At 51.5% G+C, this 24,257-nt stretch overlaps 1 protein-coding gene across 1 annotated transcript in view; it reads right to left on the reverse strand.

Annotated features, from left to right (window-relative positions):
- Window positions 1–332: 332 nt before the first annotated feature.
- ASMT (acetylserotonin O-methyltransferase) overlaps window positions 333–24,257 on the reverse strand; it is a 30,900-nt gene continuing 6,975 nt past the window's right edge. Inside the window, exons 2-10 of the mRNA XM_089904954.1 lie at window positions 23,656–23,746; window positions 22,523–22,665; window positions 18,515–18,628; window positions 17,658–17,892; window positions 15,537–15,666; window positions 12,613–12,681; window positions 11,113–11,144; window positions 10,475–10,693; window positions 333–7,105 (exon numbers count right to left, since the gene is read on the reverse strand). Of these exons, the coding sequence (XP_089761080.1) occupies window positions 6,972–7,105; window positions 10,475–10,693; window positions 11,113–11,144; window positions 12,613–12,681; window positions 15,537–15,666; window positions 17,658–17,892; window positions 18,515–18,628; window positions 22,523–22,665; window positions 23,656–23,746 (1,167 nt within the window). The 3' untranslated portion in view covers window positions 333–6,971. The remainder of the gene's footprint in view (window positions 7,106–10,474; window positions 10,694–11,112; window positions 11,145–12,612; window positions 12,682–15,536; window positions 15,667–17,657; window positions 17,893–18,514; window positions 18,629–22,522; window positions 22,666–23,655; window positions 23,747–24,257) is intronic.

The raw sequence follows: 24,257 nt of genomic DNA on the forward strand, positions 1-24,257 counted from the left end.
GTGTAGACACACACGCAGGGTCATAAATACAGACCCGGAGATATCTACGGACAGGCGCCATCCTTGGATTATATATTATAGAACCAGGTATAAACACATGCTGTAAAATTACAGGAGTAATACATGTAGTCATACACTGGTCCAGTCTCCACGTGAAACAGCAGGACAATTACTAGAAGTCATAAGTCAGACGCGAGTAGATGGGAAGCCACTTCCAACCCAGAATCCGCGGCAAAGCGAACGCCCAGAGCGCCACCACCAGGCATCTTTCTTCGGGACAGACCACAAAGTGAATCAGTTATACATATACATATGTTCCCATATCTCTTCCCTCTTGCGTCTCCCTCCCTCCCACCCTCCCTATCCCACCCCTCTAGGTGGTCACAAAGCACCGAGCTGATCTCCCTGTGCTATGTGGCTGCTTCCCACTAGCTATCTGTTTTACGTTTGGTAGCGTATATATGTCCATGCCACTCTCTCACTTTGTCACAGCTTACCCTTCCCCCTCCCCGTGCCCTCAAGTCCATTCTCTACGTCTGCATCTTTATTCCCGTCTCACCCCTAGGTTCTTCATGACTTTTTTTTTTTTTCTTAGATTCCATGTATCTGTGTTAGCATACAGTATTTGTTTTTCTCTTTCTGACTTACTTCACTCTGTATGACAGACTCTAGGTCCATCCACCTCACTACAAATAACTCAATTTCATTTCTTTTTATGGCTGAGTCATATCCCATTGTATACATGTGCCACATCTGCTTTATCCATTCATCTGTTGATGGGCACTTAGGTTGCTTCCATGTCCTGGCTATTGCAATCAACGTGATACACCATATTAACAAATTGAAGGAGAAAAACCATATGATCGTCTCAATAGATGCAGAGAAAGCTTTTGACAAAATTCAACACCCATTTATGATAAAAACCCTGCAGAAAGTAGGCATAGAGGGAACTTTCCTCAACATAATAAAGGCCATATATGACAAACCCACAGCCAACATTGTCCTCAATGGTGAAAAACTGAAACCATTTCCACTAAGATCAGGAACAAGACAAGGTTGCCCACTCTCACCACGCTTATTCAAAATAGTTTTGGAAGTTTTAGCCACAGCAATCAGAGAAGAAAAAGAAATAAGAGGAATCCGTGTTGTGCTTTGTGGCCCAGTTCTCGACGCCACCGGACGAATCATCCGGAAATTGTCACGCTCGAAAATCTCAGGTAAACAGCTCAGTGGAGAGGAAAGGAAAGACAGGGGCGGGGACACAGGGAAGCATCCTCCTGGCTAACTGGGGTTGTACCGTCTCAGCACAGACGTTTTAAAGGGGACGGGGAGGCTGTCGACACGGCAGGCCTCATCAACGGAACATCTGTTTGCAAACACTCATCGAAGCCTTCCCTCCGTGATGAATTTCTAGAGACGACTGGTCGACAGAGCAGCTGGACGGGATGATGATGCAGGAGCGCCCCCTGCTGTCCGTCGGGACACCTGCTCGCTCCCACCTGGGATGCGGCTTCCCAGATAGGACACCTGTGTTCTCCAGCTCCCCGCCACCCCTACTTGTGCAGGTTCCTCACCCTCCTGCTGCTTCTCCGGAGGCAGGTAGCAGGAATCCTAGCTTCCGCTCCCGGGGTTGGGGGTGTGTGTGTGTGGAACTGTCTGTCCCCTGTTCTCGATCCTCTGTCTGCACGGGTTACCCGCCTGTCCTCCAAAGCCAGCAGATTCCTTCTGCGGCCTGGGTCATCGCGTCTGCGCTGAGGGGAATGTGCCTACAGTTCTTTATAGGGGATTTGTTTTAATGATGGAAAAAAGACGCAACATCAAATTGACCATTTTTAAGTGTACAGCTCAGTGGTCTTGAGCATATTCACGTTGTACAACCATCGCCAGCGTCATCTCCACAACTCTTTCATCTGCCCAGACTGAAACTGTCCCCATTAAACACCCACCCCCCAGCCCCAGGCACTCACCCTCCTTCTCTCTGTCTCTATGGATTTGACTCCCCTAGGGACCTCATATAAGTGGAAGCCTGCAGGATTTGTCCTTCTGTGACTGCCTGTGTCACTGAGCCTCACGTCCTCAAGGTCCATCCACGTCGTGGCCTGCGTCAGAATTTCCCTCCTTTTTTAGGACTGAGTAATATTCCACTGTGTGCATGGACCCCGTTCTGTGTGTCCACCACCCATGCATGAACATTTACGTTTATGGACGTTTACAGTCCATATTTTGGCCGTTGTGAATAATGCTGCAGTGAACGTGGGTGTGCAAAGACCTCTCCGAGTTTCTGCTCTCAATTCTTTTGGGTAAACACTCAAAGTCTGCATCCTATGGTAGTTCGGTGTTTTAGCTATTTGAGAAACCTCCATTCCGCTCTCTGCAGCAGCCACACCATTTTACATTCCCACCAACATTACACAAGCGTTCACGTTCCTCTATATCCTTGCCAACACTTGTTATTTTCTGGAGTCTCTTTTGATAGTAGCCATCCTGAGAGATGTGCACCTGTTTATGATAAATTTTAGAATCTATTTTCCCAACTGAAGTCTCCTATACTAATTAGGTTTTGATTTGCTGGTAGCTTAATGATTGGGGTGGCGGGTCAGGTATGTGGAGGATGGCTTTACTATTAATGACAAATTTTTAAAGCAATTTCTACTTTTCCAAAGCTAACCATTTTGTAGCCATGTCCATCTATAAGCATCATGAAGATCACTTTATTATTCTAAAAAGTAAAATAATGTTCATAGCTGCACTATTTACAATAGCCAGGACATGGAAGCAACCTAAATGCCCATCGACAGAGGAAGAGATAAAGAAGATGTGGTACATATACAGAATGGAATATGACTCAGCCATAAACAAGAATGAAATCATGCCGTTTGCAGCAACGTGGATGGAGCTAGAGACTGTCATATGAGGTAAAGTCAGTCAGACAAAGAAAAATATCATATGATGTCACTTATCTGTGGAATCTAAAATATGGCACAGGGACTTCCCTGGCAGTCCAGCGGTTACGACTCCGCACTCCCAGTGCAGGCAGCCCGGGGTTCGATCCTGGTCGGGGAACTAGATCCTGCATGCCGCAACTAAAGATCCCGTGTGCCCCAACTAAGACCCGGCACAGCCAAATACATAAATAAATATTTTTTTTTAAAAAACCCTGCTATACGGATTTACATTTGTTAAAGAATCACATTAGAAAATTTAAAATAAACGGTGCCAAGGTATTGTCTAGCTGAGGGTGGCCCTTTGAAATTCTGATAGCGTCCGAATAATACCCGTTTGTTCAGCCTGGCACTGAAGAAGCTACTTGCTTCCTTCCTGTATGGGTCAGCGTCTTGGAGATCATAGATGAGACACTCCTACAGCGTGGGCTCGGCCAAGGGGAATCCCCAAGGGAGGGGGATGCACACACACCCCCCCCAGGTCTCGAAGACCAAAGGAAAGAGCTGCTCAGTTTGGGGAGAAGAACCCAGGAGAAACCTGCTAGGCAGCAGCCCCTTCTCACCCATTGGCCGACGCCCCCTCCCCGAAATCAGGCAGTTACAGAGCCAGGCAGGTGTCAGTCACATGGGCACAGGGCAGCCCAGAGATGAACCACAGTCGATCTGGAGGACCCCGTAAGCCTTCTCCAGCACAGTTTCATCACCAGCATCTCCACAGGGCAGGGGTTGGGGGTGACAGTCCCACCCTGGTGCATCGTTCCAAACGGGACAGACTCCGCTCCCTAGCAAACGTCTCCCTGCATGCATTTGCACAAGCCCGGCAAGTCCATTTTTGCACACTCAGCCCCAGGGGTCCCATGAGATGCTAGGCGTGAAAGCTCTGTAAAAGAGGAGGGTTTGGGGTGTGCTTACTGCCGTCTCCCTTCAATATCATATTTCCCTTCGATGCTCTTCCCATAGACACGGTCGTTCTGCAGGAGTGAAAAAAGCCAAAAATGCAAAGTTTTGTTTTAATTTTTAAAAAATATTTATTTATGTGGCCGCGCTGGGTCTTAGTTTGCGGCAGGCGGGATCATCACTGCGGCGTGTGGGATCCAGTTCCCTGACCGGGGATCGAACCCGAGCCCCCTGCATTGGGAGCCCAGGATCTAAACCGCTGGACCGCCAGGGAAGTCCCTTTTTTAAATTTTTAAAATGACTTTTTATTGGAGTATAGTTACTTTACAATGCTGTGTTAGTTTCTGCTGTAAGGAGCCGTTAACTTACATGGATGGATGCATTCGGCCCTTGCACATAAAGGGGTTCCACTTTGTGCAGACTTGGGGCCCCACGTGGAGGAGGCAGGAGGCATTGCAACGACCCAGGCAGCGGCAAACACGTTCTTTGGGAAATGTTCATCAGTTCAGCGTACTTCGTCGTCCCCCGTGGAAGCTAATACGTCAGAGAAACAAAAGAGAGGGGGTTTTCGTTTTCTGTGACAACCTTGTACAAGAACTGTGTGTGTGTGTGTGTGTGTGTGTTTTAATCCAAAGGGTTCATGCCGTCTTCTAAACAAGCTGACCGGGGGCTTTCATATCACTGCTGACCACGCAAATTCTTTATTGGGGCAGAAACCCTCCAGAAAGAGGTGGTGTTTCCGGCAATGGCTCCAGGGCCCTGCTGCGAGAGATGCAGCCGGCCCTACTGTACATTTTTATCCACCAGGCCCAGGGTGTCTCTCCACGGGACAGGGTGTTGGCGGGGGGCAGTGTCCCCTCCCTTACTTAGAACCTGGAGAATGATGCCTTTTATTCTTACTTTGTAATCGCCCTTCACGGGGGAAAATGATGAAAAGGTACTTGTTTTCGTGAAACCTAACATTTTCGGGGGCAAAGGCATAAAGTGGGTGTGTCTTCTCCGTTTACGGCTACCCCAGCCTCCTCTGGTTGGTGGCTGCCTGGTCCGTGGAGCCAACGTCCATTAAACCGCCCAACGGCGCCATCTGCTGGCAGACAGGCATCCCGGTCCTGCCCCAAGTGGTCCAGCGTCGCCGTGGCAACAGGAGGATGTCTCCCTCCAAGGCTCCAGGCTGTCCTGAGAGGTATTTGGGAAGAAGCCAGAGCAGGTGATTCCCGGCGCCCTGAAGGGTCCTTCCTGCTCAGTCCACCCGGTCCCTCCGCAGGCCACGGAGCTGGACCAACGCTGGGGAGCACAGTCTGGGACCAGCAGCTGGCTTTCCGTCATCTTCTGAAGGTCTTCCCAATACCTGTTTCTCTTCCTACCCCCAAGGAGACAGCGTGACCCTCCCAGAGCCCTCAGCTCAGGAGGACTCTTAAGAAATCTACGCGCCCCTAAGAGCCAGTCCTGTCGTTACAGCCACGAGTATCGGGGAAGCTGCAGTGTGACCACATCCTAACCCAGTCTCCCTAGCCCGGCACTGTGGGCATCGGGGGCTGCTGGGCCACTCTCTGATGTGGGGTACCCTGTGCACTGTGGGGTGTTGGGCAGCATCCCTGGTACCCAGTCACCAGCTGCCAGCAGCATCCTCCAGACCAGCGTGACAGCCCAAGATGCCTCCAGACACTACCAGGTGTGTCCCCAACGGGGGGCGGGGGGCAAAATCACCCCAGCTGAGAAGCATTGGTTGGACGTAGTGAAAGAATCGCAGGGCACTTAAGACAAACTTTAGAGATTACCCAGTCCCGTCTGTTAAATTTGAAGGGTGAGGGTGCAGAGAAGGTAGGTGACGTGCCCGAGGTCAGCTTCCTGCTGGCTAGAAATTCCGGACCTGCAAAGCCATGCTCCTCTGCTTCCGAGGGCTGCCCCTGGCTTCAGCACCATCGACGGCTTCCCTTGCAGAGTTCCGGCCATCCAGAGAAATATGCAAACCGGCAGGCGCTGTGTTTGGATCTCAGACACAAGGGGGGTGAGCGGCAAGGTGACCGTGGATGCTGTGGGCAGCGGCCCCGGTGCCAGGTCCCTCCCGGGCGTGGCTTCACCCAGGAAACATGGCGGCTTTATTTATTTTTTTTGTAATTTTTTTTTTTTTAAAAAGAGCATAAATCAGCTCTCCTACAAGAGCTGGGGAGAAATATGTGTGAGGGGGTCAGATTACAAGCTGGACTTCTCTGCATGGACCTTTCATCAGCATTTGGTTTTCGAATCATGCCAATGTGTTAGTCCTCCAAGAATTAACACATAAAAAGCGGAGGCAAGGCCTAAACACTGGAAGCAAACCAAAGACCACGAGCCGATGGGCAACATCACCTCCGGGCGACAACCGTAGTTTCTGTGACCGTGGATGCACCAATTCGTGGATATTCTAAACAGAAGAACTGCAGACAAGCCACAGCACCGCCTGGCAGTTCTCTTGTTTGCAGTGACCTTGGTTTTGCTCCTTTGGAATGACGTCATGTACAGATCAGGACAGGCAAACAAGTACTATTGATGATCTTAGGAGCATGGCTCCGGGTGTAGGACACCACACAAGGACGGCGTTAGGAACACTGAGTAACTGCCCGGTAACGTCCCTATGGATGGAAATGTAAATAATTCAGCGTGTTCAATCCATTTCCTAGCTCTCTCCAGTCTAGAAACACTGCCCTCCCAGCAATGGCAACTCCGCCTCTGAAAATGATTCCCCACTAGCAGAACCACAGTTTCTGGGGAAAATAGACGATTCTGGAGAGGGAGAAGCAATTCAAAAGCCTGAGACATGGTGATGTCCCGAAAGCAAGGAAACCTTCAGCGGTCGGCTGTGACTGTGACCTCGTGACACACAGAGGCTGTGCCCACGCCCTCGTGGGCCCTCAGCATCGTGACCTCACAGGATACTGTCCCCATCGCGCACAGCGGAGACCTCCATCTTTCGTTGGGATGCGCGGCAGGATGGTTATCAATGCCATTTTTTTGTCGGTTTTAATTACTGATGTGGAAGGAGAGCCATTTGGTTGGACGACTCCCCTTACCTGTGACATGAACTCAGTCCCCGGCACCCCAAGGAGAGTCTGCCAACCCTGCCCCGAGTTGACAGCACAGCGACACCCAGCCCTACCACGTATCTGTCTTGCAGGCTTGATAGGTTCTCACCAGCAGGTGTGAACACTTCTCATCCGTCCAGTCATGCGGGACCCTGGCCAGGATGCCCAGACCCGGCTCTGGAAGGCAGTCTTTAAAGAAATCTCCTGTAACCCAGGGCGAGTGCCCTGGGGTCAGCCTGCATCTCAATCCCGTTGGACCACACCAACACCCAGCAGGGAAAGGCCACCTGTATGGACCGAGCTTTCCCAGATCTTCCCAGCTGGTGAGCTTTCAACCAGCCCCTGAACAAAAGAAATCTCAGTGAAGACAGGACCATTCTGAACGGTGTTTGGGGGCCCCTTTCCCTCCATCAGATCTGGACAATGGTTTTATTTTTATTTTGTTTCCGAAGGTCCCGTGTAAACAGACAGCATCCTTTAAGCCATGGGTTTCAGGAGGTCCCTGGCAATGGATCAGAAGCTCCATTCCGATGAGTCAAACTGGACCAACAAGGTCCATACGTGTTTCCCTGACTGAATAAAGATGCCCACGAGAGACTCTTACCTGTAGGTGATGGCCAACTCTCAACTCTCCTACCATTTTTCCTGCAAGAAGTATCAATATGGGAAGAGAACTTGGATAGCCCTGAGCTGTACAGGGTTACCTCAGCTGACCTGTGTGGTCCATACTCTGCAAATTCACAGGAATTGGGGAGGATGTCTTGGATGACATAGATGCTATCCCCTGGATCTCTTTCTTGTGCTGAGTATCCCAGGAAACATGGACCCCAGAATATTCCCCCATGAGACAGGGCACGGAGAAGGAGGTTCCTCCAAATGGGTTTTCTTCCACTCAGTGAAGAAAGACAGGGGTTTTTCTTAGAAAACTACGGCCCAAGGGCCAAATTCGGTCAGGCGTCTGTTTGCCTACAGCATGGAGAGAATGCAGACCCAGGAATGAAGGTCGACATGCCTGCACCTTCTACCAGCTGCCCTTGGGGACCAATCGCAGACACCCAACCTCAACGGGGTAACAGCACATAATAAAGTAGTATTTCACTTAATTCCCCCAACCTCCAAAGTCTGCTTCTTCACCCCATTTTCCAAATGAGGCACTGAAGTAACACTGATCGTGTATCTCCAAGAAGTAGGAGGAAGACTCCCCGGGGGTGGGATTAGGGTTAAGATCAGGGTGAGGCACTGCCTCTGTGCACAAAATTTAAGGGGCCCCAAAACTTGGTCATTGAGATTCAATATATTTTAATACAATGGCTTTAGAAATCAACATTAAGGACTTCCCTGGTGGCACAGTGGTTAAGAATCCACCTGCCAATGCAGGGGACACAGGTTCGAGCCCTGAGCCGGGAAGATCCCACATGCCAGGGAGCAACTAAGCCCGTGCGCCATAACTACTGAGCCTGCACTCTAGAGCCTGCGAGCCACAACGACTGAGCCTGCGAGCCACAACTACTGAAACCCACGCGCCTAGAGCCCATGCTCCGCAACAAGAGAAGCCACCGCAATGAGAAGCCCGCACACCTCAACGAAGAGTAGCCTCCGCTCGCCACAACTAGAGAAATCCCGCGCGCAGCAACGAAGACCCAGCACTGCCAAAAATAAATAAAAATTAAAAAGAATTTTTTAAAAATCAGCATTAAGCCCCCCACACCCCCCAACAAATTCCTGATGGTCAAAATTTCTGAATTTTAAATATTTATTTTTATTTATTTATTCATTTAGGCTGCACCAGGTCTTAGTTGCAGCACACAGGATCTTTAGTTGCAGCGTGCAGACTTCTTAGTTGCAGCATGCATGCGGGGTCTAGTTTTCCGACCAGGGATCGAACCTGGGCCCCCTGCATTGGGAGTGTGGAGTCTTAGCCACTGGACCACCAGGGACGTCCCCAAATTTCAGAATTTTCAATAAAGATGGTATCCAGCCCTTCAAGGACATGATTCAGCACATTCTTGTCACCTTGAAATCAGCCTATCGGATCCAGAGCTATTCAAAAGGAGATGATCCTTCGTCTGGATCAGTCAACATTTCAGCAGTGCCTACCCCACATCTGGGCTCAGATGCAACGCTGATGCCTGTCCCATGAGATGCTATGAACTTGGCAGTGATTTTATTTTTTTTAAGATCTTTTGATGTAGACCATTTTATTGAATTTGTTACAATATTGATTCGGTTTTATGTTTTGGTTTTTTGGCCATGAGGCATGTGGGATCTTAGCTCCCCGACCAGGGATCGAACCCGCACCCTCTGCATTGGAAGATGAAGTCTTAACCACTGGACCGCCAGGGAAGTCCCGTGCAGGTGATTTTTTTAAAAAAAACATAATAGCGAGGGACTTCCCTGGCGGTCCAGTGGTTAAGACTACATGCTTCCACTGCAGGGGGCCCAGGTTCAATCCCTGGCTGGGGAGCTAAGATCCCACAAGCCGTACGGTGTGGCCAGAAATAATAATCATCATAGTGAATTTACATCATAGTGAATTTACATATAGTGAATTTACATAGTGAATTTACATAGTGAATTTACATAGTGAAATTACATAGTGAAATTACAGCAGGTCTAAGAGTGGATGGAAATGATATCCCCGCCTGGTGTTTTTCTTCTGAGCGAGCAGAAAAATAGAACCACGAAAGGCCAGTTTCCTCCATAAATGGAGGTACAGGGCGTCTGCTGGTTAGACCTTAGTTCCTGGGACAGCCCATCTCTGGGAGCCGCACCCCACGTTTCCAAAGCAAGAGGAAGTCCCTTCCAGCTCCTGGCAAAGCTGCTGTAGTCTCTGAGCCTCAGAAAGCCGGAGAAGCTTCTCAAGCTTCTGAGTCAGGAACTGACCCCTGATCCTACCTTCAAGCCATGTCATTTACTGTCATTCATAAGTGACCTGGATTTAGACACCTGTGTGGGTGCCCTGCGGTGGCCGTAAGAAATGGCCACAGACCAGGAAATCCATCCTCCCCCATCCTGGAGACCAGACATGTGAGGTCAAGGTGTCCCAGGGCTGCGCTCCCTCCAGAGGCCCCAGGGGAGGGTCCTTCCCGCCTCCTTCAGCTCCTGGGGGCTCCATGCGTCCCTGGGCTTGCGGCCGCATCCCTCCCCTCTGTGCCTCTGTCTTCTCGGGGCTTCTCCTCTGTGTCTGGGTCTCTCCTCTTCTGTGTCTTAGAAGGACCCTGCCGTTGGATGTAGGGCCACCCTCCTCCAGGAGGACCTCAGCTCAGACCCTTCACTTCATCACATTTGCAAGGACCCTATTTCCTAATAAGGTCCCATTCACAAATTCTAGCTGGACATGAATTTTGACGGGACAGTGTTGAACCCAGTACAATACTCAAGAAAGAATTAATTGCAAGAAAACAATATACCCTCCCAGAGTTTTCCATCTGTCATGACTCACAGTTCTAGGTTGAGGGGAAGTATATTTGGAGGGTGAAGGAACCCACTCTGACCATCCACTGCCACCTTCTCCCACACACCCCCGGGACGCATCTGTTTCCCCGTGGACATAGACAGCACTTGGAAACCCACCTTCACAGAGGCCGATCCGTTCATCCTCCGGGAATGAGAAGTGCCTGTTTGCCATCTGGACCGCGTCCGGGATGTCAAACACGGTGATCTGAGACCCCGGGTACAGAGACATGCACGCCTTGGCCACAGCCCCGGAACCACCTGCAAGCGGACACAGGACGTGACAGGGTGGGGACCTGGGTGGTACCCACACTCTGGTCTCCATAGTTACAGGCTCACCTACAGGCCCTGGAATCTAGGGGGTCTTCCTGGTTGGGCCGACGCGCATGTCAACCTTCCACACAGACTCTGACCTGACTGTGTCCTCTCGTGCCAGGGCATCTGTCCACCCGAAGACAAGACACCAGCCAAGCAGAGGAAGCCATGGGCAAATGCTGGAGTGAGATGTGCCCGTGGGTCCCTGTGGGGGACATTTCCAGGGGACGCCCCAGTGAGAAACAAGGGGGACCCTCCCAGACGCCAACGGCATGCACGTCCCAGGTCCTGGAGACCCTCCTGTCTTGTGTTTTCACGCCCAGCTGGCCCCAAGGCAGAGCAATTGCAAGTCTGCTCTTGCTTAGAGGAACCTGCTACCAGCGAACATGGCAAAGACACCCCTTGTGCACCAGAGATGATTTTCTGAAGCCTCACATCCCTACCCGAAGGGCGACCCGTGCTTTCCGTCCCTCCTCTATGGGAAGGCAGTACTGGGTCAGGAGGGAGCTGCGGGGTCTCCTGAAACCAGACCTAGGGTTGGTGCTCACCGCTGCCGTTTTGCCCTCAACCGAGCCCCACCCCCTTATCCCGTAAGACAGGGAGGACGACCACCCACCCAGTCCTGCGTCTGTTCTGGGAGCTTCCCAGTGTCCAACGTGCAGGCGTGGCCGGCCTTCCTTCTCATCCCCGCCAGCATCACAACGGAGGAGTGACATCTGCCCCCCAGGACCCCAGTAAACTCTCCTGATCCTTGCAGGCTCACACGGTGTTTTTCTCCACCAGGAAGGCAGCGTGAGAAGACTGCTCTTGGAGTTTCAGCAGACCAGCCTGCAACCCCGCCCAGAGGAGTCTCACTGTTGTCTACACGGAGAACCACATCTGTGTCCCACGCCCTCGTCCTTGGAGCCGGTGCCAGTTGGCTGCAGTGAAAGGAGCTAGGACCACAACAGCCTTCGGGAAGTGAGAGGAAGATGCTCCCCACTGTCCTACTGGGATATCCATCTTCTTCCTTCACTGGGTCACCGGGAACTATTAAAACCAGGGTGTCCTTGTGCACTGTTGGTGGAGATGTAAATTGACGCGGCCACTATTAAGAACAGTATGCTGTTCCTCAGAAAACTACAAAACAGAGTTGCCATATGAACTTGCAATTCCACTCTTGGGCATGTGTCCGGAGAAAACCATAATCTGAAAAGATCCCAAGATGCACCCCCAGTATTCACTGCAGCTCTGTTTCCATGCAGGACATGGCAGCAGCCTATCTGTCCACTGACAGGGGAACGGATAGAGAAGATGCGGTGCATATATACAGTGGAATACGACCCAGCCATCAAAAAGAACGAAATAATGCCATTTGCAGCCACATGGAGGGACCTAGAGGTTATCATACTAAGGGAAGTCAGTCAGACAGAGACAGACAAATACCATATGATGTCACTTATATGTGGAACCTAAAATATGACACAAATGAACTTATGTATGAAACAGAAACAGACTCACAGACACAGAGAACAGACTAGTGGTTGCCAAGGGAGAGGGGGGTGGGAGAGGGAAGGAGTGGAAGGTCAGGATTAGCAGATGCAGCCTTGTATATATAGGATGGATACACAACAAGGTCCTACTGCGGAGCACAGGGAACTCTATTCAATATCCTGGGATAAACCATCATGGAAAAGAACATTAAAGATTGTATAAATGTGTATAACTGAGTCGGTTTTCTCTACAGCACACAGTAACACAACACTGTCAGTCAACTACACTTCAATAAAATTTTAAAATATAAGCATAACCCTATCAGAGCAGGTGCTTGGGACCCGCCTGGCGGTCCAGTGGTTAAGACTCCTGCACTTCTACTGCAGGGGGCTCGGGTTCAACCCCTGGCTGGGGAGCTAAGATCCCGCAGCGAGGCCAAAAAAAAAAAAAAAGCAGGTGCTTGGCGTTACCTGTAGATGGCAGTGAAGAGCTCCTCGGAGGGAACCCCAAAGGCCTTCAGGTACTGGTTCCTCCTGTCTCTGAAAACGGGGCGGGCATCACTCGGGTTCTGAGACTTTACTGCACATTACGTACCGCACACTGGTGCTCACAGACCCTATCCTTACATCGCAGACAGAACAGGAAACAAGTAACCCAAGACACTCACGAATTCCTTTCTAGTTTGCAAAAAGTAACTGCACATTCAGAGCTGCAGGTTACCCATCCAGCAGGCCTCTCTGATGTGCGGAAAGAAGAAAAGAGGGACAGTCTAAAGACGGTGTAAAGATGCCGTGAAATGAGGCGATGCCTCGGTCCAGGAGGACTCAGCCCCTGGCACCTGGGGATGGGGCCCTCCTTGTAGCTCGAGGGCCAGCGGGTCTACCCACAGCTTCCTGCTACTCCCCTGAGGCCGGTGGGGGGGGGATTTCTGGGTCCTCCTGGGCCCCGCTGCCTGATGTACAGGTGAGCTGGCTCCCTGCGGTGTGTCCTCCTTCCATCCTGGATCTAGTCTGGCCGCAGTCAGCCCCCTGCTCCTTTCATGGATATGAGGTGACCCAGCCTTCGGTCAGGTGAGGCATCTCTTTCCCACCTGATCTTCGGGAGACACTGATGAAAAATACACAGCAGCAGAAATCCGTGCCTCCGCGTGGGACCCAGATACACCAGCACGAGGCAGGAGGAAGAAGCCTGTTACTCTCCGTTGCTCCGAAACCAGAGGCTCCTTTTGCACGTGGGGCAAAGCACTGAAGTCCCTCGGACCGACTCCAGAGGGTCCAGCAAGGGCTGCGGAGATGTGGAGGCGCCGTTGGTTACTCGCACCCTCGGGCGGAGTCCATTGGGCTGTGTCCAGCTCCTCACGGCTTCCTTCTTTAACTGAATGGGCCCCAAGGTCAAAAACTCAGGGGGCGTCCCCTTGAAATCGCGACATCCTGCTTCTCGTAAAGCACAAAGCTCGGAAGCTGGGGCGGCCGTCACCCCATGGCCGCGCGGGCACAACTTGTGGGAGCTGACGGGGGGCTGACCTCTTAGACGGGCGTCCACGCTCTGCTGTGCCACTGCCCCTACTGTGCCCTCTTGTCTGGTTGTGACATGAGACCCCTGACGCTTTGGTCTCCCTCAGAGACTTACTGAGAGTCCCCTTGGCTCCAAGCTGTGGGCCCGACCCTGATGCACTTTACGCACCGGCCCTGGGCCACCTGGAGACGCTCAGAACAGCATCGACGCCACGTGCGCGGTGAGTCTCACGTGGGTGTGATTTTGGAAGAGAAATGTGAAATCAAACAGTGATGATAAGCGTGAATCTGATGAGCTGTATCTTTCCCAAAACCAGCGGCAGAACTGGGTCCTCGGGTTCTCACGGCTAAGCTACCGGAGGCTCAAGATGGGGTTTAAGTTAAAATAATTAAGAAAGAAGATGTAGAGCCACGGTTCTCAACAATGTCAATGTCTTCAGTTGGTTGTCACAACTGGGGGAGGGGGAGCTCCTGGCACCCGGTGGGTGGAGACCAGGGAAGCTGCTCCACAGCCCACAGGGCCCGGAACGTCCACATCAGAGGGTCACCCAGCCCTGATGTCAGTCGTGCTGAGAAACCCTGACCTAGCATCAGAGATTCTATCAGTCACCTATTATAATTCCACTAGCTATCACTTATTGTCTCTCTCTCTATCTATCTATTCAGCCAGGGTTCCCCAACCCCTGGGCCGCGGACCAGTACCGGTCCCCGGCCTGTCAGGAACTGGGCCACACAGCAGGGGGCAGACGAGCGAAGCTTCATCCGCCGCTCCCCACGGCTCGCATTACCGTCTGAACCATCCCGCCATCGCTTGCGTTACTGCCCGAATTACCCTGCCAGCCCTCTCGCCCCGTCCGTGGAGAAACTGTCTTCCATGAAACCGGGCCTTGGTGTCAAAAAGGTTGGGGGCTGTTGTATTCATCTATCTCTCTATCATCTATCTAGACCCACCTATCAATATTTATCATCTTCTATCAGTATTTATCAATACTGTCCATCCATCGCCATCTATCTGTCAAACTACGCGTATTACCTATCAATCAACTGTCAATATATATCATCTATTGATCACCATCTATCAGTACTTATCTACCAGCATTTATCTAACAATATTTATCTATCAATAACAGCTACCTATAGATTCACGTATCTATAGATCCATCTATCTACACCTAACAACAGCTATCATTTTATCAATATCTATATCTATCAATCACCTATCAAACTGGCAATATTGTCTATCAATCATCTATAATGTATCATTACTTACCTATCAGTATTTATCTAATAATATTGATCTATCAATATCTATCACTTATCTATAGCTCTATCCATCTATCTCTACCGTAGTGATTCCCAGTTACAACTGATTTTGCCCCCAGGAGACACCTGTCAATGTCTGGGGACATTGTTGGTTGTCGCACTGGGGGGAGGGGGTGCTCCTGGCACCTGGCGGGTGGAGACCAGGGAAGCTGCTCTGCCCCCCACAGGGCCCAGGACGTCCCACATCAGAGGGTCACCCAGCCCCAGATGCCAGTGGGGTGAGGCTGAGAAGCCCGGTGTGCGGCACAGCCATCACACACGCAGAGAGCAGCACGCAGGGTTTTCCACCGTATGTTCCAGATTATCTTCCTGCTTTGCCCTGGGGCACCCCCGCTTCCCCTGGAGACGCCTGAAGCACAAGGATTCTCATCACGACATCATTAGAGTAATCCCGTCAGTCGACACCAGGTGACCTCACACATCTGCTCCGGATTCCCAAATCTAATGACGTCGCGTATGGTTCTACAAGAAACCCGGCATTTCGATTCCTCGGATGCCCTGAAAACCAGCCCCCAGGCAGCCCTGGGACTCAGGAGCGCCACCGACACCGCACCCACCTGACAGCCGCGGCCAGCTGGCCCCAGCCCAGGTAGGTGGTCCTGGACGCGTACAGCAGCATGTCCTGCTGGGGCTTGGGGCTGGCTCTGGCCAGGCAGGTGCTGGCAAGCTCTGTGTTTTCATACACAGCTGAAAACACACAGAACAGAGGGAAAAAAACCCAAAACGCATTAGATACCAAGGCATCGCCGACATGCCGACACCAGCACTGGGAACACCCTGATGGAAACGCGATTCCTGCCTGGGACCACGGAAGTCCCAACAGCTGGACCCTCGTCCTGAAGGGCCGGCTGACCTGTGGGCAGCAGGCGCACCTGCTGGGTTCAGCTTCGGCAAATCCCATGGGAAGATCCGGCGGCGCGGTGAACAGCCAACGAGCCCGAGGGAAACGTATATTACAGTCTGCGGGCCTTTAAGCAACGCCTGATTTTAAAATGGACATATGGGGGCAAAAACCCGACTCCTGCAGAGGAAACAAAGATCAGGGGAGAAAGGGGCGCTTTCTGGGTGAGCTCAGCTGTGCAGCAGGGACCCGAGCCTGGTGGGGCCATCATCTCCACAAGGGGCAGGACGCCCACAGCCCCCCGGGGCAGACGGCACCGTGCTCCCCGGCTGCACCCTAAGCCACTCCATCCCTCCAGCCCCCGACAAGGGGGGACGGCCCTGGGCATCTCGGGGCCACATGTCCGAACGGCTCATCCGGTGCCTGGGCCTGTCCTGGGGGCCCAGCTGTGGTGCTTGGGATCCGGCGTGGTCCTGTTCTTGGTCATGGCGTCTCTCCTAGGACAGGAGCGGCTTGTCCCGCTCACGAGGAGGAAGGATCTAGCCTTTCATTTCTCCTGCACAATGCGTACCTGCCCAATGTTTGTGGGTCTCCACGGGGACCCCAGAGGCACAGCCGGAGTGGACGCTGCCGTCACGGGGCTTCCCAGCCTGTGCGCTTGCCCAAATCCTCACCTGCCTGGGCCGCATGTCAGCGGGAACCACAGGCTCCTCCCACCCCCAGGTGCTTCCCGTAGAACATCCAGCATCCTCCACAGGTGTATCCTGGCTGGGTTTCAGCATGGGCTGGGCATTCAGGGGCAGTGCTGCCAGTGGGGGCCGGGAGGGGGACCTGCAAAGCTTGTTCACGTGGTGTGGCTGGCACCTGCTTGATTTCCAAGCCGGGCTATCTGAGCACCATCAACCCCTCAGATGATATCTTCCTGTTCAAGTTAACTCGGCCGCGCTGTTTGCACCCCAGAAATCCAACAGGTACACAAGTCCTTCGGCTACAAGAAAAAAGCCCACCAGCTACCCCCCTCCCCCACCTCTGGGCCACCCACTCCTGTTCTATCAAGGGATAGTCCCTACACTTTGCAATTTCTCGGATTGACAAAACTCTAAAAAACCATCTGGATGACCGACATAGGGTTGACAGTTTTGAATTTTGCAAAGGAAGGACATTAAAAAAAAGAAAAAAAAACCCTACCATCACCATCTTCCATAAGAGAAAAGCAGCTTCAACACCAAAATAATACACTCTCATCATAAATGGCAACCCCTGAATTGAATCAGTTCAGCTTGATGGAAAATTACTCCCTTGAGATTTCTTTTTTTCACATTTTTATCTTGTTCCTTGGATACTTCATCGGGGTTCCAGTGCATACACCAGCCTGAGGAAACCTCTAGATCGGGAGCTGGTAAATGACATCCCACGTTTGCTCTCTGAGTTTGGCCCTCTGTCTGTTTTTGTCAATAAAGTTTTATTGGAACCCTGGCCCACTACCTGTTTTATCAATAAACTTTTATTAGAACCCTAGCCCACCACCAATTTTGTCAATAAAGTTTTACTAGAACCCCGTTCCACCACCTCTTTTGTTAATAAAGTTTTATTGGAACCCTGGCCTACCACCTGTCTTGTCAATAAAGTTTTATTGGCACTCAGCCCCTCCCATTTGTTTGTCTCCAGCTGCTTGGGTGCGCCAAGGGCAGAGATGGGTGGCAGCTGCAGAGACCACGTGGCCAGCCCACAAGGCTAAGAATACTTACTCTCTGGCCCTTTACAGAAAAAAAAAAAAAAAAAAAGTGCTGAGGTTGCACCTTTAAAATGCCTCCTTCAAAATAGCCAGGATGCTTACCTTTTTCTCTCCTCACTTCCACTTGAAGCAGCTTCAGGGACACACAGACATCCAGCAGTAGCTCTGTCCCCCGGGAGCTGACGCCCAGACGTGCAGCCACTGCAGCCAAGCCCAGGGCCTCCGGGACCTCGGCCAGAAGGTCAAAGACTCCCAGCTCACAGGCGGCGAAGAGAACCTCGGGGCAACGGCAGAAACCAGACTCAGCTTTAATTCTCTTAAGAACCACACTCAGACGCACACATCATGGGGAGGGAGCGTGCATCTGGAAGTGCTCAGGGAAACAGGGCAGTTCCTCACAAAATTCAGCGTAGCATGACCATAGGATCTAGCAATTCCACTGCTGGGTGTAGACCCAAAAGAACCAAAAGTAGGGAGCCAAACAGATAGCGTGGACACCCGTGTGTTCACGTGAAGCATTCTTCAAAATGGCCAAAAGGTGGATACCACCCAGGCGTCCACTGATGGATGGATGGATAAACAAAATGCCATGTAAAAACAATGGAATATGACTCAGTCTTAGAAAAGACGGGAATTCTGATTCAGGTACAATGTGGATGAACCTTGAGGGCATGATGCTGAGTGAGAGAAGCCAGACACAGAAGGACACGTACCGGGGTTCCCTAGAAGAGTCAAATTCACAGAAAGTAGACGGTGGGTCCAGGGGCTGGGGGAGGGGGAGTCAGTGTTTAATGGGGACAAAGTTTGGGAAGATGGGAAAGTTCTGGACATGATGGTGGGGATGGTTGCCCAACAATATAAATGGACTTGATGCCAATGAACTGTGCCCTTAAAAATGGTAAATTTTATAGTATGTCTATTTTACCACAATAAAAACAGTTTTTAAATGACGCTTCCACCTTGCACCCAAGAAGAGACTGCTCCTGCTGTTTCAGCCCTAATCCTGCCCCATGGGAGTGGATGGCTCGGTCCCCAGGGAGGGTGGGCGCCAGGGCCCGGTGGGGGCTGTCCCCCTAGGGGCAGGGGCCAAGGGGGTCATTCATGGGCTGGCCAGCCGGGCAGGAGCAAAGGTGTGGGAGCCTGGTAGGTCCAGGCGTCTGCAGCAGCTGCCCCCGCCCTGTCCGTCCACAGAAGCTCTTCACGGAACCTGCTCGGAACAGCAAGAACCTGTCCTGGGAAATGCACACCCCCCGTGAGGGACTCTGAGGTCCCCAAAGGGGATGCCCGAGGGATATTGAGGGGCACATGCAACCATGGGAAGCCACACGTGAGTTTTCAAAATCCTATAATCCTCTCTCTGTCCCTCACTGGTCACACTGGTCACCTGGGAGCAGAAATTCGGGGGATGGGGGACAGACAGGGCCTTCTGCGTTTTCATTCTACACTCTTCCTTCTGCATTGTTTGCATTTTCCAAACAAGGAAATATACGCAGTCCTTTTTTTTTTCCTTAAGGTGTCAGTGGTGCTCCCTACCTGCTGGTGTCAAGAGTCTTAAGATGGTTTATTTTCTCTTTTTCTCTCTCCATCTAAAGAAGTGAATAGGGTGCCTCCAAATAATACATAAAGGGTAAAAAAAATGAATAAACTATCAATGCATTTTCTTCCCCTCGCACACAAGGTTTGGGATAATATTGGCCATGAGAGGTGGATCCATAAACGCCCCACAAGGAGAGACAGTTATTTTTCTTTTTTCCACAATTGTACCCTAGATTTCGGGTACAATTTTTATTTTTATGTTTTTGAAGTAGAGTTGATTTACAATGTCGTGTTAGTTTCAGGTGTACAGCGAATGATTCAGTTATATATAAAAGAATACACGTGTACATTCTTTTTCAGATTCTTTTCCCACATAGATTACAAAATACTGAGTATAGTTCCCTGTGCTACACAGTAGGTCCTTATTGTTTATCTATTCTTTTTCATTTCTAAAAATTAAAAAAAAATTTTACTGGCGTGTAGTTGGTTTACAGTGTCGTCTTAAGTTTCAGGTGTGCAGTGGAGAGACGGTCTCTTGAGGCAATGTGTTTCCCACACTTACGATTAGGCTTGTTTTAACAGCGTAAAAATAAGACCTGTGTCTATGTTAGCTAGGGAAGTTGCTGCTTCCCGACCCACGATTACACTGGAAAGCCCTCCAAATGCATGTGGGAGAGGGGAGTGTGATACTATTGTGTTAATTCCTAATCCTGTTCTTAAGGTTCTAGTAACTGTTATTCTATTAAGGCAGCGGCACTACCGATGTTTGGGGCTGGATCAACCTCTGATGTGGGGCGTCCTGGGCACTGCGGGGTGTGCAGCAGCATCCCTGGTCTCCACCCACCGGATGTCAGGAGCTCCCCTCCCCCCTCCCCAGCTGTGACAAGCAAACGTGTCCCCGGACACTGACAAGTGTGCCCCCGGGGGCACAGTCCCCACTTGAGAACCATTATATTAAAGTTCCATCAACTCTCCCTCTACTAAGATTATATTTTATATTAACTCTCGTGAAGATTGTATCCATTCCTATTCCCTTAAGGTTGCATTAACTCTTATTTTATTAAGATTGAATCTACTCTTCTAAAGGTACTACTGGTTGTTATCCTATTAAGGTCGCATGAACTCTTGCTGTATTAAGGCTGCTAAGTTTTACCCTATTAAGGTGGCATTAGCTCTTGTAGTAAGGTTTCGTTAACTCTTGGCACAGTAGATGGCAGTCACTCTTGCTCTACTGAGATGTTATTAACTCTCATTCCGTGAAGGTTGTATCCAGATTTTTTCTATTAAGGTTTTATTAAGTCTCGTTCTATTAAGGATGTGTTAAGGTGTATTCTCTCAAGATGGTACTAGTTCTTCTTCTGTTAAAGTTGTGTTGACTCTCGCTCTGTGAAGTGTGCATTGCCTCTTACCCTGTTATGATTGTATGAGCTCCTGCATTAAGGCTGTGCTCGCTCTTTGTGTATGAAGATCTTACGAACTCTTACTCTATGTGGTTGCAGTACGTTTTATTCTCTTAACGTTGGATGAACCTCTTGTTGTGTTGAGATTCTATTAACTCTTGTCCTATTAAGGTTGTATTGTTTTATCTGATTAGGATGGTGTTAGCTTTTATGTAGTGAGCTTGTATTAACTCTTATTATAGTAAAGCTCTAATCACTCTTCTTTTGAGAGGTCACTGACTTATTCTTTTAAGGTCGCATTCAGCTTTATTCTACGGAGATTTTATTAACTCTCTCGTTCTGTTCAGGTTGTATTAAGTTTTATTCCAGTAAAATTGCATCTGCTCTGGTTCCGTTACGGGTGACAGTACACGGCATGAAATTGCGTGTACCAAAGCGACTTTCCTCCCAAGATTTATAAGCCACCGCACGCCCTGTGAGCACGCAGCTGGCACTGAGTAAAGAGCGGGCAGCCCCAGCCGGCTGGGGACGGGATGGGAGCACAGCCAGGTCACGTTTTCAAGCCAGGGGAAGGCAGCAAGTTACTCTGTTTTCTGTAAGGTCCTCTTCCTTATATCTCAGTGGCGCTAAGATAGGCGTCGTAGACCAGGGGGGTCCCCGGGTAGTGTTCAGGGGATCCGGACCTTGGATGGGGAAGATGCTTCACTCCCCTTTTCGGTCCACCCTTCCTGAATCTAAGCACCCCCCTCGAGGACGAAGTCCGCCCAGACCATACATGTGTGACCACGTGGCCAGGAGGAGCCACACTGTCCTCAGGGGCACAACAGCAGCCGCGGAGACCGTGAGACCCTGCCGGCGGGCAGTGCCCTCCCTGAAGCCGGGGGTCTGGACGGACCACCAGCTGCAGATAGCGCCCCGTCTTGCTGCCACAGACCCACACACCCCTCCCCTCCCGCCAGTGTGGCCAAGCTTGGGGCATCTCTAGGCCCCAAGGACAGTCGGCTGCCACGTGGTGAGGCTGTGTGTTCTTAACGGCGGAGGCTCACTCGAGAAAGCCTGGAGGAATCGTGCTCTTCAGAGAGACAGGCCCAGCCTCGCCCTCAAGCAAGCGGAGACCGGCCTGCCCCTACCTGATTCTGAGCGATTCTGCGCACGGCGAGCTGCACCACTTGGACCCCAAAGCGAGGACGGACTGGATTCCCAGTGAATCCGGCCGAAGGCCTGTGCACCCGCCGCTCACAACCTCGTTCAACACACCTGCCACCCGTCTCTCTACAACACAAAATCCAACTCCAACTTCCCTCCAGTTTTCATTGAAGCAAAAATTCAAGTAACACAAGAATCACCTTTAACCATTTTAGACTAAACAGCTCAGCGGCGTTTAGCACATTCACACCGTTGTGTAACCACCACCTCTATCTGGTTCCAGAGCCTTCTCACCCCCCCCAAAGCACACCCCGTCCCCACGAGCTGTCACTCTCCATCCCCCTCCCCCAGCCCCTGGCGCCACAAACCCACTTTCTGGCTGTCTGATTTGCCTGTCCTGGACGTTTCCTCTAAACAGAGTCACACACCCTGTGACCTTCTGTGTCTGGTACTTTCACTGCACATAATATTCATTCAGCCACGAGAAGGGATGAAACACTTACGTCTACTACCTCCTGGGTGAACCTTTCAAAGCTGCCTCGATTTTAAACGCATCACCTTGTGTTTAGGGTGTAGCAGACGAGCACCCGTATTCCTCGATCACCAAGTGTTTGAAATAAGTTGATAGCTGTATTCCAATAACCATCATTTCCTTTGTAATCTTATCTAGTTCAGGTTAAGCTTGCATGAACATCATTCTGAGATGGAGTCCATGGGGGTCAACAGATCCCCAGAAGGGCCCCAGGCCCCGATGGCCAAGCTTCGGCACACAGTCTTGTCCAGAGTTCCCGGACATTCTCATCCCCCCGGAGGAGAGCAGACAGTGCCGGTGGCAGCCTCAGGCTGTCTACGCGCCCAGCCGCTATAGCTCTCAGAGCCCCCCACCTGGGTGACCACGAAGGTGCTGGAACATTCCTCCAGGAGACCGCAGTTCTCCTCCCCAGGGGGAACCCGTCTTCCCTCCAGGCCAGCCTGGCTTGGAGGACCCCAATCGTCCTGGTTTGGGGAATCACAGGTCTCTGAGCAAGCTGAGGGGACGGCCAGGGGCTCAGTGCTGATGCCTCAAGCTCTTTGCTTGGGCCGGGAGTGAGCCCAAGAAGGATTATTCTAGAAAATTCCAACAGCCTGATTAAGGGGATGACAAAGCCAATGGGGACCCCCGGGGTTTCCGCTCACTCCTTCTGTCCCTGATGAGCTCACAGCCCTAAAATCACCTGCACCCCCAGCCCCTGCCCGCCCTTGCACCATCAGCTGTGGAACTGGTCCCAAACCCGTACGCCCACTAATCCCTGGCGTTGATAACTCACTGGATGGATTGAACAGGCTCTGGGCCCTTCATATGGGGAGAGAGGGGATGTATTAATTTTCTGGTGCAGCTGTAACAAATGACCACAGACTGGGGGACTGTAAACCACAAACGTTCATCCTCACCTAGTCCTGGAGACTAGACGTCTGAGGTCAAGGTGTCCCAGGGCCGAGGTCCCTCCAGAGGCTCCGGGGGAGGGTCCTTCCCGCCTCTTCCAGCTCCTGGGGGCTCCAGGCGTCCCTGGGCTCGTGGCCGCATCCCTCCCATCTCTGCCTTTGTCTTGGGGCTTCTCCTCTATGTCTGTGTCTCTCCTTTTCTGTGTCTTAGAAGGACCCTGCCGTTGGATGTAGGGCCACCCTCATCCAGGAGGACCTCATCTCAGACCCTTCACTACATCACATCTGCAAACACCCCTTTTCCAAATAAGGTCCCATTCCTGGGTTCTGGGGGTTACGACAAGGACATATGTTTGGGGGGGCCATCATTTAATCCGCTACACCAGGGTGATCAATTATTTCCACTGAAGGCGTTTCAATCACCAATGAACCATGGTGAGCCATGCTTATCCCAGAGGAAGCCCAGAACCCGCCCTGAACCGGGTCCTGCCATGGCCCAGCCCCGCTGGGGAGCTGCTCCCCCCTTTTCCAGCCATTTCTGATGCTCAAGTTTAAACCCTCAGAACCCAGATGGGGGCTGCAGCTCCCCCCCGCACCTGCCCCCGCCGTGGTGGCCCTCCTTTTTCCACCCTGGACCCCGGCAAGCAGGACCTCAGTGTCAGCTGACCATGTCACGGTGGACACAGCCTGAAGGCGAGAGCGACGGGGGACCCCTGGGAGGGACCCACAGGAGGCCAGAGGGACTGGCCATCGACACCATTTGCTTGATTAAAACGCAAGCAGCACTTTCTCAGCCAAATCCCCCTTGGCTGCAGGATCAATCCGGGATCTTCACTTAAGGTGATTAGTTTAGTAATGAGATTGAGTGACGAGAAGGAACCTACGAAATTCAAGGTCGGTGCTTGGATTTACTCTTCCAGGGGCAGAAAGTGTTACCGACCGGGGTTCCTGGCCTCCTTAATCGATAGAAATTGATCAGAGGCCAGACAAGAAATTCAGGCAAGGCTTTACTGGGGTCCCTGCTGCAGCAGGGGGGGAGCGAGAACAAGTAACAGGTGCCCTTGCCCTGCTCCCCGAGCGGGGGGGGGGGGCGCAGCTGGGTCCTTCTACGAGGTGAGGGTAGGGGTGGGTCCAGGGGCGGGCCAGAGGGGTGGCTTAGGGAGTCTGCCCACCCCTTTGGTGGTGTGAGTGCAGGGGG

The sequence above is a fragment of the Delphinapterus leucas genome, chromosome X (genome assembly GCF_059928025.1).
Source record: "Delphinapterus leucas isolate spDelLeu-1000000601 "Yukka" chromosome X, BTC_Dleu_Yukka2, whole genome shotgun sequence".
Classification (NCBI taxonomy): Eukaryota; Metazoa; Chordata; class Mammalia; order Artiodactyla; family Monodontidae; genus Delphinapterus; species Delphinapterus leucas.